Source organism: Nesoenas mayeri (genome assembly GCF_963082525.1).
Source record: "Nesoenas mayeri genome assembly, chromosome: 11".
Taxonomy (NCBI): domain Eukaryota; kingdom Metazoa; phylum Chordata; class Aves; order Columbiformes; family Columbidae; genus Nesoenas; species Nesoenas mayeri.
Genome location: NC_137563.1, coordinates 16,441,777 through 16,460,764, shown reverse-complemented (window position 1 = coordinate 16,460,764; position 18,988 = coordinate 16,441,777). Strand labels below are relative to the sequence as shown.

Below are 18,988 nucleotides of genomic sequence, written 5' to 3'. Positions count from 1 at the left end.
TTTATCTGCATTAATATGTTAATGGCAAGTTGAACTGGGGTAGAGCTGTTTGCAAACTGCAAGTAGACCTGATATGAGATCCTAAATGCACTTAGTGACCTCTCATAATATGAATATTTTAGCTGTGAGTCATTTTTGCCAGATAAGTAACTTTATATGGGGGCTTAGAGCAGTTTTCAGTTTGTATATATAAAAGCTTTTGCCAGACTTCTGTGGAATTTAGTTCCCCAATGCAGTTTCTTATCAGTTAGAAGTTCATGGTCTATTTGCCCATATAACTATATGCCTAAAAGACTTTCTCTTAATAGTAATTCTCTTTCTATAGTAGTATACTAAGTCTTTCTCTTAATAGTATACTACTATACTATGCTGGTATACTGCTAATGATAGTATACTCATTGTGGTTTCTTATCTGTTTAGAATAGGTGAGGAATCTGGAGTTCATATACAACACGAGATGGCTTTTTAATTAACTTATGTTTTATTTGATCTCTTTTGCATTAAATGGGACTGAAGTTCATTTGCTCTAAGATGAGTTAGTTGTTTGAAAGACTCTGGTTTTGTTCACATGTCGCAGGCTGGTGGTGGTGTTTGACTGTCATGAGTTCTGTAAAATGCATGCTACAGAGAACGGTGGCCTGTTTGTTTCTCATGGCCATGCAGCATGTAGATTCATAAAATTCATACACAAACTGCAATTTTTACACACAAGCTGTAGCACAACAAGCTTTCTGATGGAAGATGGGAAATTGCGATTCTCCATGACTCTGAGGGTGTGAAAACGAATCTTGGAGATGTTCCCCAAGAGGAGGGATTTGAAATATTGGTACAGAACCACATCACTTGGATTGCACCTGGATGTAAACATAGGTTGGGTTTGCGTCTTATGCACTTCAGATCTGCATGGACATGAAAGGTAAACAGTAGTTTGTTTCTACTGATGATTTTTACCTTCTTCTAGCTCACATCACAGCCTTTTCCAATGTCTGAGCAGGAGTAATAATAGGGGTAAAATTCTTAATGTATTTGTCTTTGTAGTCTGCAATCCTGATAAGGTCTTACTCCGTGAGATTCTGGGGGGAGAGAGGTGCTCATCTTAACACTATATGCAGGCTAAAACTTGTCCTTTTAGCAATATAATCTGGCATTAAGACAATATAATATAGCATTAAGACAATATGCTCTTGATCATCTTGCAGACGGATATCCCCCTTTCCGAAAACATTGCTTTACTTTTCAACATGCTGTGATTGGTGGAATAAAAATGCAGGATTATGAAGTGTCATGGACTAAAATCTAATGTGAGTTCGTTACTTTGCCTAATGAGTAACTTTGTAATCCAGCGTGATACCTGCGCTGGGCAACCATGCTGTATAAGATCATTGATATTAAGTCTGTTTCCGTTCACTGGTGTTAAGAGATTAAATTGATAGCTTTGTATCACATTCAGGCAGTTAGAATTAGTTTCGGAGGACTGGAGGGGGAATTCTTACCTGGCATTTGAGATTATTGGTTGGCATACATGCAAAACCATGGAACTTCATCAGTTCCTTACATTAGCATGAATAATTGCCGTGGGTTATTGGTTGTGAAATCTAACTTTATTTCTGCAGTAATAAATATTTTCAGACTTGACTGGCACTGTGCACTAATGAATCACTTACTAACTGCTTTTATTCCTGTATGTGACTGGCTAAACCTCTTCATCTTCTCTGTTCGACTGCAAAACCTTTTAGGAATACAATAAGCACTGTATATATATAAAATATGTTAGGAATAGATTTACTGTGGTTTTTCTATCTTCTCCTGTAGCCTGGCAGCTGGAAGCACAGAGAACTGGGACCAGGTCACCAGGCAGCCATTCCTGTGCTGGCAGCTGGGAGCTGTCAACAGGTACTGACTCTGGCCGGCCCCATGCAGTGAAGTTCAGTAGCAGCCAGTGAACCATTTGAAGAGGTACTTCTTTCACCTCAGATTTGCTTGCCCTGTATTTTAAATAGCAGCTTATCTCCAAAAGAATATAAAAATCAGTCCAGATGTGGTATTTCAGCCTGGTTAGTGCTGACCTCCATTAAAGCTGCTTTTAGTTCTACTAGTAGAAGGATTGGAGCATTTTCAGTCTGTCTAAGTCTGACTGGACGTATAACTTTCTCAGGTGCTTCTCTGAGAAGTTACATAACTAAGCTGCTGCTTTCTTTAACAAAATGCAGCTTTTCTTACAAGTGCAGACACAGCCCTTCCAGGAAGCACTATCATTGCTTGATGTTATGTTTCTCTGTGTTAAAAGTATGTTTGGTTTTTTTTTTTCAGTTGCTATTAAATTGTATTTTTCTGCAAAGATTCTTAAATCTTGTTAGCAAGTTCCAAGTCCATTATTCTATGCCAAAATTATTGCATTAAAAAAATGTTTTCAAAGATAGATTGCTGTATTATATATCTTAAATTTCCTTCTCAATGCCAGAAAACATTTTTGATGGTGAGGTGACAGTCGGTTTAAGCACAGAGCATTTGAATTTCACCCTATCTGGCTTGTAGGTGGAGGACTGTCATTGACAAAAAGCTAATTCTAGCCATTCTGAGCCTTATGAGGATCTTCTGTAGATAATCTCAAGGCTGCTCTTACTTACGGCTATGTCTTGAAGGCAAGCCAGTCCCCATCTAGCTGTGAGACTGAGGAGACACCATTATCCTATACCTTGCAGGGGAAATTTGTCGTTGTTCTTATGGAACTGTGAGAGTACACTGCAAATTTCTATATAGTAGAATAATTCAGTGTAATAATTATTAAACAGTATCAGCCCTTGTGCAGACTTCAGAGCATGCCTCAGTATCCATACTTATCTCTTCTGTGGGGTAGGATGCTTCCCAGTGAGCAAAAACTAAAAAAGCAATGAAAGCCTCATTCTTCCACAAGACATCATGGTAGTTTTGCATGAAGTGTTTCAGATGAAACTTGGTCTTTCTTTTTATTGTTAGGGATTAAAAGATTTCAATAAATAGCCCAGAGGCCTCTGCAAACAGCAGGATGGCAAAAGGCCAAACTAAAGAAACTCTCAAACAGGTCTTCCTCCCAGCTCTGAAAAAGAGCTAACCCAAAGATCCTGACTCTCCCTAAATATGAATCATGACACTAATGGCATGGAATATTCTTATTGATCAGTCTGGATGTCAGTCAAGGGCTGCCGCACCTTTGACTCCTCGCTGCCCAACTCACACCTGTGGGCAGAGCTCAGAACGTCCTTGGCTCCCAGACAACTCTGTCCTGGGGTCTTGTCTCCTTGTTCTCAAACTAAATCCAAGTAATGACCGTGCTAGCTACAACAAAGACAGGTTTCTAACTGCATGAAAGAAAATGAACTCATTTTCAGTCAAACCAGCACATCTAACAAAGTCTTGCCTGTGGCTGTTAATGTTGCCTCTCCAAAGGTTTACTGCTACCACAGCCGTTACTGTAGTGCATTCATGCCATAGTTTTAAAGGAATGATGCAGCATAGCTGGTCTCACTGAGATTCCCTGGCTCTTCTCCTGTCAATTCTCCCTTCTGGTAGTGGTGATGGCTTCCTTAGTGTAGAAAGAAGAACATACGGATTTTCTGTAAATAAATTTGTGAATATCCATGTTAATAATCAGTGTAACCAAATTATCTCTGAGATGAATGCTTCTAGTGCATTTTTCAGAAACCATTTAAAATATTCTCATTTTATTCATTGATGCTTTGTTTAGAACTTCATTTTGTCACTGGAAATCAGATTTGGAGTAATGATGCAAGCTTGAAAATATTTCAGGTCTGTTCATGGCTCTTACCATAATGCAGACTTTAAGATTTCTTTATCCCATAGTTCGGCGATCAGTGTGAGTGCCATCCTGTGCCAGGCCTGCTGCAATTGATGTTTCACTGCATTCAAAAGCTCCACCTACCAAATCTTTACGCAAGCAATAAAAAGGAAAAAAAAAAAAAAAAACCCAACAGGAAGGATGCAATAAAAATGCAATTGAAACAAGTTACTCATTGATCTGTCTATTGTGGGCTATACTACCTGGCAGACAGAGCACTTCAGCAAATATTTTAATAGTCTGGTTATATTTGAGCTTAAAAAAGAGGGAAGGAAGTAGCTGTCAGAACCCCATTGCTTCTTATCCCTTCTGCTGAGCAGGTCATGTAGCCGTGGTAAACGCTACCTCAGCAGTCAAACCCCATTGATTTCAGAACCACGTAGTTAATGCATCCAGTACTGCAGTTGTGCGGTTCTGTTCCCTTGATTGACAGGAGGAGCACAGTAGTCACATGCAGCTCTCTGGGTATTCTTTGTTAATAGCAAGAGTAATAAAATGAAAAGGAGGCATAATTACTGCATAGCTGCATGTGCTACTTGGAAAAAAATCTGTTGTCATTTCCAAATTAAGCGGTATTCACATAACAGTTGAAATTCGTTGGCTTCTTGGTGGGTAACCTAAGCAGAATGCACAGCAGGATTGGTTAGACTGACTTGTTTAATCCAAAAGCAGCACATTTAGGTTAAGAAGCCTGGAGACAATATTGTACTGACACTATCCATTATCTTTGGAGAAAAAGAAACTACGTGGGTCAATAGACCTGTCACTACAAGCCTGCTTTTTTCCTTCATAGCAAGCAGTAAATCTGTGTGCAGGTGCATGGTACATGAATAAATAAATTTGTTTCCTGACTTATCCAGGGAAGATATTTCACATGATATCGTATTTATCAAAAGAATGCGTTAGCTTTCATTTATAGGTTTTCTACTAGCCCAAACAGACGAACTCAGAAGGTAAAATATTGTACACATTTCTTTGGCTTTTAAATGCCGATTTAGATGTCTGTGGTTTCATGCCACTCTATGTGTGCATATGCATGTCAGACTGTGGCAGAAACTCTGGGTTCTAGCGTTCTGCACTGGCAAAACCCTCCTGAAGGCTTTGTTTGGTACAGCCTCTTGGTCCACGGAAGGACAACAGCCGTCTGTCTCTCTCTGTCTGTTCTTGTTGATCAGCCTAGGCTTCCACTCCCTCTGCCGTTTTGAACTCAAATGTTCTGTACACACTGAGATGGCTGCTTGTTATTGTATTATGGCTTTCTGGATGACAGTACCATTAGGAAAATAAAGCTTAGTGCTGAGGACCTCTTTGAAAATTACCTGTAGTCATGCTGTCACTACAGCCATTCATTTAATCTCCTTAGAAGGTTAAAGATCTGTTCCCTGGGCGGGCACTGGCTGCTAGGCACACAGGACACAGCAGGGACAGTTGTCTAGTTGAACTAGAAATGTTTACTGAAGGCTTGTTTGAATGCAAACGTTAATGAAAACATTAAGTATTATATGTAAGCCTTTGTGCGAAAACAAAAGGCTTTTAATATGTTTTTATGATTCGTTAAAGGGAGAGATCTCAGGTTTCAGAATTTAAACGTGTGCTTCTGACCTGGAAAAGCAAGTCTTGGCCTGCCTGGCAGCAACAAATCTCTTCGTAACAGCCATTCCCTTTCACTCAATCAACATCTTTTTTTTTGGAGTCGAGTTATTTTGCCTTACATTTTGTCTAAAGCTACTTGAAAGGGCAAAAAAAGACAGCAGTGTAGACAGTCATATTTAATCAAGAATTTGTGACATTCCTTTGTGTTGCAAGGCATTATTTGTTCCCCAGCAAGTTAGGTAATGAAGTTCAGATCTTGTAAGAACTTACTTAAAATGTTGTGGTTTTTGTTATTTTGCACTAAAACAGTGTTGATGTATTTTTAAACAAACAGAACATCACAAAAAAACCCCTACACAGCTATTTCACAGAATCATTGATTTTAATTGAAATTTTACAGCTGTGTTCCAGCTGTGTAATAGTATGTGGATTCCTGTCACTGAACTTTAATCTGTAAGTGATTTTTAACTTCATTTTCATGGGCCATTTCAGAGGTGTCATGATGTTTGTTAAACAAAAAGGAGATATTTTTTCAGTATGCAGTTACCATCCTGCAGATTTGCCATAGAAACCTGTTGTTTAAGGATTTTTAGAGTAAGTTTAGATGGTGCTTTATTAGATTCTGCAAAACTTGCAGAATTATTCCCCAGGATTCTTAGGGACATATTTAAGGTGTGACAGCCTCCCCATACGCTGGCAGAGGCCGGGAGATTAATCTGAACCATGGGACTGTTTGTGTTCTGAGTCATTAAAGTGGAAAAAGCACATAATGATGGGAAACAATGAAGCAGAACAGACTGGCTCTTGCTTGAAACCTTTTACCACTATTCCTAGGAAAAATTCCCTGAGGACGTTTGGCAGCTTCCATCTTTTGTAGCTGTTTCTGCCCTTCGGCAAGACAAACCAAACTCTGTGGTGATTATTTCTGCTGGTCTGCTCTGGATGATGTCAGGGGAATCCTACGTGCACTGGTAACGTTTCCTACAGTGTTTTCCAGTGTGGTGGCAGTCTGGGCAACGTCATTGTAGAGCTGACAGCTGTGATCGTTTTAAGTGCTGTGTCATCTAAATGGGTTCAAAATCTCTCTTAATGCTGTAATGTATACTGGTAGTCTGTTTATGATAGCAGCATCTTGCTGATGTTTCTGGGAAATCCGAATGCATCACAGTAGTTTTGAGATGTGTCTTTTTAACCTGTTAGCATATATAGGACCAAAGACAGCATGATATCTAGTTTCAGATGGAACTGCAACTCTCCAACCCTAAGCAGATTAAACTGTGCTTGAAGGTATTCATTATAACCCGAGAACAGAAAGTAATGTCACCTTCTTTAATGCTTGACTATGCTTTACAGACCTTGTTTTATCTCAGATTGCATGATCTTGCCATAAAACGGCAGCTGGCTATCAAGCGGGGCATCAGGAAGTCCCCAAGGGACTGAGGAAGTTCAGTGAAACATAGTGACACACATAGTGACTGTTTGTATATCCTGCCTCTGTTTCATTCAGTGTAAAGAGCCTGAGCTTATTCATGCTGCCAATACCAGTACAAGGCATTTGGCAAATGTGTTTCATTTCTGTTTATGTATCTAGGCAACCACTCCTAGTCATATACTAGATGATTACTTTTTTGAGGCACACTGGAAAACCAGCATGCTAGTGATTCATGTTTTAGTTCAGAAATTGAACCGAACTCGAGGCACTGTTAGTAGTTATGATGAATGTATGCCAGAGGAGTTACATGTGTATTAGAGAACAGAAAAGTATCTGAATTGCTGGGTTACCATTTGTTCATAATGCATATTTCTCACTGAATCTCTGTATCATTTGAATATATCTGTATATCTTTGACTTACTCTAGTTAGCATACCAAACAGAAGGAAAGAAGATGCCGTAGCCTGGACTGAGTCATGAAGGAAATAAGCTTATAGCACCTTTGAAGTTGCTGGCCCATGTTGTTACCTGTGTCAGCTAGATAAGAGGAACAAAGGATCTTGCTTCGTTCTGAGCATCTGGACAGAGCATAGATGATTCGGACAGCCAGTTTAATGGGATTCCATCACAGTGACTCAAACTTTATAGGTTTTGGCAATTGATAGTGACTTTAATTAAGCTGTGTGTGTGGCCTGAGACAGCTTTCTTTAGTATTAGATTTGTGCATAGATAAAGGAGTTTCTTTCTGACCAAGTCCTGCAACTACAATCTTTGCTAATATTTTGCTTTGTTACTCCCTTGTCTTGATTCCGATCCCGTCACCCAAGCATCTGGTTCTTTGTGGAGGGCAAGCTCCTCGTGCCCGTAAGCTTAGAGTGAAAGTATCCACTGAGGCTATGAGATAAAAGGATGAGCATAGTGGTGTTATTTGCACTGGTGTTGATAAAAATCTTTGAAGAGAAACTAGAGTTCAAATGAAGGCTATGGTCAGACATGCATCAAAGTGTCAGAGGAGGGATACTGAACAGCAGACAAATTAATTTGCAAATATAGAGTTGAGAAGTAGCTGAAGACAAATACAGTGATGAAACAGTATTAAGGCATAAGAGGCGACTTTTGGAAATCACATGCAAGATGCAGCTAACTGGTGGGAGAGAGGGGCAGATGTTTTACTAGCTGTGAAAAGTATTTGCTGTCAGGTTCTAGTGTGGTGTGTAAAGCACTTCAAGATTCTGCATGGGAAGTAACTGTAGAACATAACTCCTGTCACGTCATTGTCAGTTAGTGATTGCTAAAATATGTCCTTTAAACAACGCTACATCAGCTTTCATGTAATGTAGGCTTTATACAGATGGAGATAAAGTGGAAACAATATGATGAATCTAATTTATTCTTGTGTGTTGATGAAGTAATTTATATTGGTTAGTGTTTTCCTTAGCAGATGCAATACTTTGTTTTTGGCTGGAAGAGTTAACAATCAAAAGATAAGACCTGATCAGTGAGAAGGCAACAATCCAAGATCACACAGCAAACCATAGCACTGCCAGGCATACAGTCCAGGTGTCCAGTTTCTAACGTGGATGTCCTGTTGGTAAGCATACTGTCTCTCTGCACCCAGACTGAACTAGCAAATGCCAGCTACCTTACCTATTATAATGCTTCATTTGTTAAATACACATGTAATGAAATATTAGACATCTGGCTAACACACATGATCATTCCAGAGATAAATCTAGCTCTTTAAAAGGGATTATTTCAAGTAAATGAAATTCTGAGTGGAGAATAACGTTTGTGCAGGAATGTGCATGTGGTGTAGGAATGAGATTGCACAGAATAGAATTGATCCAAGGGCTTAGGTTGTTAGTTGGAGCACCCAACAAGATGTCTGGTTCTCTGGTATTGTGTTAGATGGCATTGATATTCTGGTATTCAATCTGTTTTTCAAAAACATACATTGGAATTACAGTTCTGTAAGATTTAAAATAAATCATTATGGATGTTAATGAAGAACATTGCACTTCCACGCCTCCAAAAAAAAAAAAAAAAAAAAGAAAAAAGTTAAATGCTTTCAGTGTTTAAAGTTTTCCTAGTGCAGTCTGGCTGTGCTTTCAGGAGTCCTTCCTCCTTTCTTCTATAGCCATAGACATAATAACTCATCAGGCTGTTATCCTGGGAACCCAACTAGCATAACTTTAAAGTTTTATCTAACTTTCTCTGTAACCTGTGATTACTGTAATTGCTAATAACTAATCTATGTGTATTTGTATCATGGCAGTTCCCAAATTAGTTAATTAATCAAGGTGCAAAAATAACACCCAGAGATCTGCCTGATCCATTTGTTAACCAGAATGGAATTTATACCATCCTGTTGCAACATAACACATTCAGGAAAGCAGCACTGTGCATAGAGGCTCAGCCACACCTAAACCAGAAAGTCCTTTCTCCTGATCCCTTCTTTTTGTTTGTTTGTTTCTTGTGTATTGAAGAAAATAAGTAGGCAACACGTATTGACAGAATTGTGGCCTTCATAACTCCAGTGTTAATGCATCTTTGATTCTTTGTAGACAGTATGCTGAAAGAGTGTGAGCAAGATATGTGTAGATGCAGGACCCAAACAATCAGAGACAGAAGTGAGATAAAAATCTGTTGAGAGCTGGAGTGACCCCATATGCACTAATGTTATTGTTTGGGTCAGAGAGGAGCTTAATTGAATATTCAGGTTAAGCACATCAAGCCTCTAGTAGTATAACATAAGAAGAAGATGACAAGAAAAATCAAAAGTGTTAGTGAGGTGGAAGACAACGGTATATTGAGTTAGAGGGAAGAGGAAGATAAAATTAGTATCAAAAAATATTAAGCAGTAACAAAATAATGGGAGAGTTAGCAATGGTAATGTCATTGAGAGGGTGGAATAAATAGATCTGCAGAATGTCTGTAGATAATAGGATGAACCATAGTCACAATTGGCTGTCAGAAGGGAAGAATGAGTAGTTAGCACAATTATATTTGTTTTTCCATCCACAGGACTTTGCGGAGCTCCAGTCACCAGAAATACTCTCTCTTTGATTTCTGTGGTCAGCATGTAGGAAGCTGGAGATCCCAAACAGGTAATCACAGCTCAACTAGTTACTGGTTATTTGAAATAGGCCTTCTATGCAGATGTTTTAAGGCGGTGTGGGGACTAAGCAATGTGAAAACAAATTGAAAACCTTTCTTGGAACTGCCTTACTTGCAGACTAGTTGCAGCATGTTTGTTCCAGTATATCATCTGTGAAGCAGGCGCAGAGAGGCACTGAGCTTGTGGTAAGCGCAGTCCTTGTCCCAGCCCTTTATCCAGCCTAAAGCTGACAGTTGTTACTTTAAGGTAGTGCTCAGGAGCAGTGTTTGCACACCAGAACCTCTTGTGATAGGTGCTGCACAAACCCTCCAAGCTTTTGGTAGATCTTCAGAAATAACCCAAGCTTACGTCTCATTTTAAAAAGTGATGCAGGCACTTGGCTGTTGTGCTCCTATTGAATCAGTTTCCTTTCCCTGTTTGGCAGATAGCAAAAGTCTTTCCTATTTGCACGGTCTGACTGCTGCCTTCTTCAGCTCACTGGTTTTGTGGAGTTTTTGCTTAAGGATGTGCAGACTATATTGTATTTCCATGGGCAGGATCACCAGGCCTTGGTATTAGGGGATGGTTGGTTGTTCTGCCAAAAGTGTTAATGTGTTTCTGCTGTTCATAATACTTAGATTCCCCAGCTGGTAGAAGTGCCTTTGATGTCAGTTGACCTACATAAGGGGAGAGCAAGTGAGAGAATTCATAATATGTTTGAATATAATGTTTGTATCTTCTTTACTCTGAATATGGTTGCTCTTTTTTTTTTTCTCCCGTCAGTCTTTTTTCTTTTGAAATCACTTCAGCAGTCCCTGAAGCTTGGGTAAGTTCAGAGAGACTGCTGTCTGTTTTAAACTGAGGTGAAGTTATGATTCTGAGATTGAATAACTGATTAAGTTGGATATTGGAGACAACATCTCTGTTCCCTTTCTGAAGCTGTTGGAATTGCTGGAAAATCTTCTTATGCTGCAGTTAATGTGGTGATAACAGTTCACTTGATGTCAAACCTATTGCAAACTGTTCATATGAAGACCTAGTTAACCAAAATAAATGGTGGTATATGAGCTACTTCAAAGTTAAGGAAGTACTGAGTTATTAAAAAGAGAACTATTTTCTAAGGAAACAGGAGTAGCCATGTCATTGGAACAGGCTGCAGTAGAGGACTGAGAGGTAAATATACCTTCAGATAAGTGAATGAATGTGTTCATCTCTGAGTTAATTAATTAATATATGACTCAGCAGATTTTATACAAGAATGCAACATATATGTTGCATGTTTGCAATACATTACATATGCATTTTTCAGCTGAGGGTGTTGTGGTTATGCTTTTCTGCTTTTGCTTTAAGAATGTTTGACAAGAGATGGAGGTAAAAAAAAAACTGTCCCTGAGGGAGTGTGCATCCATTAGTAGGCAGATTGGCTGTCTGGCTTCTGCTCTGCTGCTTATTCCTGTTTAAAGCCCCTAATGAATACTGCAGTACAGAATGGCTGTTACATTTAGGACTAAGTATTTTTGATCTGTGAATCACCTTTCCAAGTAGCCACTCTTTTTTTTTCCTAAGAAACCTGAAAAGCAGGGGGAAATTGTCTGCTTAACTGTTAGTGACAGGCACTGGTGGAAGTGAGATACACGGGAATTAATTTTTAAAGACAGGTTCATTAATACACAGAGAAATAACCCTAGTGGCCTTGCCAAAAAGAAAGCTAACTTGTCAAATTAGTGCAATACTGGCATTGATGATGTTCTCTGACAGAATGCTGTGCCATAATACGCCTTTTCCTATGGTTGTCCCCTTCATGTCACTTCTGTTTATTCAGAAAAGGGCTACTAACATTATTTTCACCTTCTGCAATGACCAATTCACCCGTTCACTCTGTTGCCTCCATGGGATGTTTGAAGTCTAGTGCGGTATTTCTTAGTATTTCTCTCTTTTTGTATCTTGATCTTGTTTCATCCCAGCAATTACTTTTGTATCTCAGCCCATGTTCTTATGTCTCTTTTGTGCTTGCCTGCTTTTGCCACCATTGCATTTATGCACCTGGCCAAGCCTAAAACTTTTTAATACTCTGTCTGCCAGAAGATGTCTATGTTGATGCCTACAAAAAATCCATATAGCAGAGGCAAATATCTCTTTGCAGAATCAAAACTACGTACTCATGAAAGAAGAACTGCCTAAAGGTATTTGCCTGCAGGGGATTAATAAAACCACACTTAAAGTAATAACTGCATGTGTTGGGAATGAGAAGTGCTTGCTTTTCTCTGAAGTATCTGAGGTTGATCACCACAAAATTGGCCATGCTGTTGCGGTGAAACAGTAATCTAAAGTGATCTAACATAACATCTTATTTTGCAAATACTACTTAACTTTTGTTACCCGTGTAACATCTGGGCTTCCATAACTTATTTTTCACTGGTCAGACTGGCAGAAGTTTTAATTTCCCCTCCCCATTCTGGGTGCGGTGTGGTGGTTCAGATTATCTGAGCATGATTCAGTGAGCCTCAGAGCAGAGCTCATGCCTTGGTGCGGTAGCCCTTATTGCTTGTGGGAGACGTCATTAGGACTTCTTATAGCCGAGATACTCCAGGATTTACACACTGAACTCTGAGCGCTGATTATGAAATATTGTCGGTGCGAGGCAGGCTTGGCTGTAGCCGCAAGCTGGAGGGAAGTCGCTTTGCCGTGTCTGATCCCGGAGCAGGATGGTGCCCTTCTGAATCGGTGGCAGCAAGTGCCCAGCTTGGCAGGGCATGGGGATTGTCCCATCTGCCTGGGAATGAGCTGCTGTGCCCTGCCTCAGAGCCCCGAGCACTGTCCCAACCGCGCTGCTTTGGGGAACCCAAAGCGCAGGCTGCAATGTCAACCTACTGCCCCGGTAGCGCAGGACAGAGGGCACGGGTATAGGTACGAGGGCCGCCTTCCCCGAGGGTCAGCAGGCAGCGCCGCGGGGGCTGCTCTGCTCGCACCGGGAAGGTTGGGCAGCCACCCCGCAGCTGCCGCGGCGTTCCCTGGGGAGCGGGGCTGAGAGGCAAGGACTGAGTGCCGACCCCTGCACCTCAGGGCGCTGCTCCCGGCGCCTTTCTCCGCAGCCTCAGGAGCGGACGGGGACAGGGCACTGCGGGATACGGATGCAGAGGGAGAGGCCTCGCCTGCCCTACCCTTGCCTACCCCGTCCCTCTCCCCTTCCTGCGGCGGGTGCGGCCGGGTGAGTCAGCGCCGCGCCGCGGGGACCGGGGGGGGGCGCCGGGGCGGGGAGTGCCCGTCCGGCCCTACAAAACCCCGCCCGGGCCGCCACCGGTCCCAGCCGCCGCCAGAGCCGTCGCCAGAGCCGCCCTGCCCGCCCGGCCAGGTGAGCCCTCGTCGGGCGCCCCGGTCCCGCTAGCGCGGCACGGAGCGGGAGGAGGTGGCAGCCCCGCGGGGCCGGGTCGGGGTGCAGGCGGGGTTCGTGCCGCGGTAGCCGCTTCCCGAGCGGAGCGGGCGCTGCGCGGTCGCGGGGCGGTGGCTGGGTGCGCCCTCCTGCGCTTTGCTCCGCTTTCTTCGACATTACCCGCCCGTTAGTTTTCTGTGCTTGCCTTCGCGTTGAAACGGCCTCCGAGGGCGAGGCTGCCCACGAAGAGCTTCGTGTGCCCCGGACCGGTGATGGGTGGGGCGGCAGCGCTCGGAAAAGAGGAACCGGTCCCAAACTTCATCAAACTTGCCCAAATGCTCTTTTCTTCTCCTCGTTAGGATACGCAAAGGTTCCGCTGGGTTAACGATGATTCTGTAAACTCACTTCCTCGCCCAGAGCTTGGCAAAGACATGGGCTGTGTCCGCTGGGCATCCTCGGGGCTGTTGTGGGCGGTGTTCGATCGGCTGCAGCGGGGCTGGAGCTGCTGCGGGCGCGGCAGAGCCCTGAGCCCGCCCGAGCCTCCGCGCCGGGCTCGGCCACAGTCGGCGGCCCCTTCCCTTCTCCACCAGGGTGTGGCTGCGGCTGCCCCCGCTGCTGCAGATGCAGCCGCTGGCGTGGGCAGAAAAGAAGCCTTTGTACAGGGAGAGTTCCGGGTAGCCAGTGCTTCCCAAGCTTTGCCTTTGCTCTCGCTTGTGGCGTGCCAGGGAGACCTGTGCGGTTCCCTGCTCGCAGAGCCAGGCTTGGGCACGGTTCTCCCCCCCTGCCCCCGCCATGAGTAAAATTGCTGAGATTTTGCTGCTGCCTTTTGGGTTGTGAGTCAGCTTGGACACCACTTCCTCCTCCCGTAGAGAGGAGGTAGGGCAAAGGAATGTTGCCGTGTACTATTACTGGAAGAAAAGTGAAGTGACTTCAGGATAGTCATGCATAAGTGAGTTGTGTTCTTATACAAGACAGCTTTAATTCTGTTTAGTGTTAGTTGTTTCAATGTTCATATTCAAATGCTGTATCTGCACAGAGATGTGCAGACATCGACATCTAGATCAAGAGTGAAAGAATCTTTTGGAACCTTTGTGCCCTTGTGTTGTTCCATCCTTACATGTGCCTTCTGTTGGTGGAGCTACTTGTGATAAGCAGCCCTAGTGGGTATAGTTTCTATTAGCTTATGCATGGAATGGTTTGCACTGGTTAAAAAAAAATCATGTAAAGCCTCAGAAGTTAGAATAACTTGTATTTGAAGAAATAAAAGTACTTAATTTTATATGTGTATAGTGTTTTCCTGAAGCGGAACATTTCCTGGGTTATTCGCAGTGTCTGTGGAAGAGAATGGTTGTGGTAGCATGCTTAAATGGGTTTTGAAATCCTTTTCTTGAAAGCTATTTTTTTCTCCAATTAGTGGTTTTAAGTGATCTGCTAAACCTTATCAGGTGATTTGGGGAGATAGAGCCTGGCTCATTTGTACTTGCGTTAGCACTGTATATAAATGAATGATTTTGAGTCCTTATTTCCTTAACTACAGATACTGCAGATCTTCCTTGCTCTCCCTCATCTTCTTTGTTGCCAGGCCTTGCCCTAGTTTTTGAAGACTTGACACAAATCTGCTCCGAGTGAAAGTTTCCATTCTCTCATTCCAGGGATGCCGTTTCTTTGGCTCAGATGTCTGGGAACACCCTCTGCTCAATCTCCTCCATCGCCAAGTGCTTCTTAAAATGCTCACTCTGCGGATTGAGCAATGTAGTTGTTTGTGCATACCTGACACTTTTTTTTTTTCCCCATGGATCACTGCTGTGATATACGTGACCTGCCCATGGGAATCAAGGTGCGGGGCTGCTTTTAAACACACACTCTTCTGTCACCAGAAGGGATAAGGTGCTGGATGTAGACTAGGCCCAATGTCATAACAGATTTACAAAGCAGTGATTACTGTGGAGGTTGAGGTGAAAACAAATGCTGTCTCTTTTAGTAGAATAACATTATGATTCAGGATTGCGTAATGTGAATTTAGGAGCAAAACTGGTTGTAGAAACTTGCCTTAAGGTATTGAAGTATTAGTTTACAGCTGGAAGGTAGACTTTGATTCTTTTCCAGTATAAGGAAGAACAAGTTAGTGCAAGTGTTTTCTACTTACTTGTTCAAACCTGCCCAGAACTTGTCAAAACTACATCAGATAAAATAAGTCCATCAGAGAACAGTGAGAGTCTGTTCTTAAATATGTGTGCCTTACAAAGCAGGGTGTGACAAGAGATGTGACTGTTCTCTTACTGAAGATTTTTCTCTGTAAAGACTCAAAGTGCAAAAAGCTCCCATTTTCTGTTCTTTTGCCAGTTGGCTGTAGCATTTTTGTGTGCTGATGATATGAACCTCCCAGTTTCAGCTCTACGTGAGGGTTAGTTCTGTTCCTGGACTCTGTTCAAGTTTTTTGTTCCAAGAAGTCTGATTCAATGTGGTTTTTAATTGATTTAGAAACAAGAGCCCTGCAAAAAGCTGTTCAGTCATTGTGTTGTGAAAGACTATGCTTAAATTGCTTTACTTCAGCTTTCACTGGTGTTTTTAGTTCTTTGTGACAAGCAAGACTGAAGGACTTTGGTTGCTCATCTTTGGTATTGGTTGTGATAATGTCAGAGTACAAAGGTTTCATTGTTAGGCACTTCGTTTTATTAAGAGTAAACATCAAGAATTGTATAACTCAGTAATATATCATCCCCTTCTAACCAGCATGGTTAATAGTGCCAAGAGCAGGCAGCAGCTTATTACACCTTCTGCAGCCTGTCTTTAAAGGACTGGGTTGGATTTTTTGCTCTAAGAAAAATTTATTCTCCAATGAGTTGATGCATGACTGTGATTTTCATTCTCTGTCTTGTTTTTCCTGCCCTGAGATCTTAGTTTTTCCTTGAAGTAAAGTTGCTTTACTTGTAGCTGTGTTGCTTCAGAAGATATGTTTTCTTTCTGTATTCTAAGTGAGGAAAGGTGCAATTACAACAGTTATGCTACAGAAGCCATGTAATTGGTATTTCTGAATTTTATTCTCATAACACTTGCTATATCTGCTAAAAGTAAGGTTTGTCTGCTCTTGATGTACAGGAGGTTTACAGGATCTATAACAAAAAAATAAACACTTGTTCTAGAGTTTTAACCAGATCTTCCTTATTAAGACTATTTCAAAGTTCATGCTCATTCTCTGAGCTCTTGGTTTCACATTGATCGTGGAGTGGAGGGGAGTTTGGGAAATTTGCCTGAGTGGCCAGTGCTGTGTTCCTGAGAAGAATCTAATACCATCAAAAAATGACTGATAGAGGATAAAAAACAAATCTGTAAACCAGTTGAAAGGACATACCCAGGACTGGCTGCGCAATAGCTGGGAGTTGACTCAGAGAACACGGTATCTAGGAGCTGGACTGGGGACACCAGTGACAGTGTGGAACTGAAGGGAGTGGCACCCACTGAAGCTGAAAACAGTGCAGTTTTGGTTCCAGGCTCAGTTATCAGCAGAATGTCACTGGTCTTGAGGTGCTGCTGTCCTTTCTCTCCCACCTTTCATTTTCCCTGTTTGATAATGCTATCTCTGCGGCTTGATTGTATAGTTCCTGAGAAACAAGCTCTAATTTCAGCAGGCAAAATAATGTTTTACTGCAGGTGTCAACCTAGATGACTAGAAGGTAATGGGAGAGACAATGTCTGTGATTCTGTGATTGCAGTAGAGGAATTTGAGAGCAGAGTTTTGGCAATGCATCAAGCCTCTTAAACATTGCCTCTGACCTTTGGAAAAAATTTCCTCCTTAGTTGGGAGACCCTTCCAGTAAAACAGTGTAGTACAGCTCTGTCCAACTTCCCTGATCAGAAACCAGAGTTCAAAAAAGGCAGGGTATTGTAACATAAGCATATCACAGCAGTGTTCATTTCTACAATGTGTATAACCTATCTCAGAGTTGGGGTTTTCCCTGTTTTTCTTTATATATGTTAGCAAGATCATTGCAGGTTCTGGCACTGGAGGAATTATATTGATTATACTGCCTCAACGTCTCTTACTTTTGGAGCTATCAGTTTAAGAGAGTCCTTGTTACCTAGTATCTGGCAATCACGTTCCTAACCGGTGTTTGTAGCTTGGCTTTTGATTCTTATTACTGGGGAGCCACTGCAAATCCATAAAATGTTAGAGATATTTGTGGCCTGTGTCCAAGATTAAACATTGAACAGCATTAAGATTTTATAAAATGTCTGCATTAATATAAATAGTTTCAATGTATTCTATGAGTACTTGAGGAACTGAGGATCTGGTTTACATGCTGCTACTTGTTGGTTTTTGGCTTTGAGTTGGATCAGGCTATAAAGTTTCTGCAAAGTTTCCTGGTACTGAGTTGTAGGCTTAGTTGATTCTATTTCTGAGTTAGAGATTCTCCAATTCTCAAGTTTAAGTATTTAAAATGCTGAAGAAATGTTTTTTTTTAAAGGAGTGAAGGTAAATCTTTATTGTACAATAGAATGAAGGCCTCTTACTATTGCATTATTGATGGTGGTATGGCTTGGAAACTCTTAAATCTGGTTTCTTGCTTTGAATTAGCAGATTCGCTGAACTGTGTCACTTTCAGTGTTGCGGTGTTTCAGGACTATGTAACACACTGATATAATTGTAGATATATTTAGGTCTACTTGATTTATTCTTTTTTTTCCTTTTTCTCCAGCATTCTTTCAAGATGTCTACTGTCCATGAAATTTTAAGCAAACTCAGCCTTGAAGGAGATGTAAGTAATATTATCTGAACAGAAAAAGGTTGTTTTACTTAAATGCCTCATCTTGTTTCTTATACAGGACCCTCTACTAACAATTGTACTGAGCTGTACAGTTTCCAAGATTTCATACGTCTCTTCTACTTACACTTACATTGACTAATATCAATGACTAGCATAGCCAGCAGTGATCAATTTTCAGTCACAAAGCAGCTGTAAACCATAGGACAATTGTATGAGGTGACGAGATTTAATTACAGTTCTAACTGGCCAGCAGCATGAGCAGTATTTATGTGCTGGGCCATATGAAAGAGGTCACAGGACAGACTGAATGTCTACTTTGCATCTGTGGTCCCTCTTCCAAAGGAACAAGTGAGTTAAGGATGATAAGGTGGAAATACGTTTGCTTTTGCTCATACCTTCTGAGTTTTCCTCGTTTCTTGCTTGCTTGTTTCCTTTATCATCATTTAAAAATGGAGAACATTACTTAATGGGAATTAAATTTTTGGGGATCTTATTTCTGTAATGGTTGTAACCAAAACCAAACCATCTCTTGAAAAAACTTATTTTCTCAAATGTATGTTCTCATTTCCTATTTTGAAAAGCTTGCTTGATAGTTTTATTGAAATACCAGAGAGCCACACTCTCTTTTTTTGATTTCTTATGTTGCAACATTAGATGGTAAGGTTAGCAGTGTACCATCAGGATATCATGCCATGAATTTATGCTTCGGTGATTGTCACTGAAGAAGAAGTGAATCCTGCCCTTGCATCATTTAATTATGTTGCTTATAAACTTGCTATACTTTTAGATTTTATAGCCGATAACCCTAGATCTGAGCTACGTACAAGCAAACTTTTTGCCTATTTTTGTTACTCGTTGCAAAATAAATTGTACCACATGACGTTTGCGAAAGAGC

General features: G+C 41.5%; 1 protein-coding gene and 1 long non-coding RNA gene across 4 annotated transcripts in view; both read left to right on the top strand.

Annotated features, from left to right (window-relative positions):
- ANXA2 (annexin A2) overlaps positions 1-18,988 on the top strand; it is a 62,578-nt gene that overhangs the window by 23,849 nt on the left and 19,741 nt on the right. Inside the window, exons 1-2 of one of the 3 annotated variants that reach the window (XM_080350917.1) lie at positions 9,911-9,967; positions 18,025-18,084. In XM_080350917.1, coding sequence (XP_080207043.1) covers positions 18,037-18,084 — 48 coding nt within the window. In that variant the 5' untranslated portion in view covers positions 9,911-9,967; positions 18,025-18,036. Of the gene's footprint in view, positions 1-9,910; positions 9,968-13,281; positions 13,310-18,024; positions 18,085-18,988 lie in introns of those variants that run through there. The other 2 variants (XM_080350916.1, XM_080350918.1) reach the window with 2 other exon arrangements.
- LOC308044514 lies at positions 818-4,200 on the top strand. The gene is made up of 4 exons (XR_013922619.1): positions 818-916; positions 1,200-1,301; positions 1,813-1,956; positions 3,841-4,200. It is a non-coding gene; the product is annotated as an uncharacterized lncRNA (long non-coding RNA).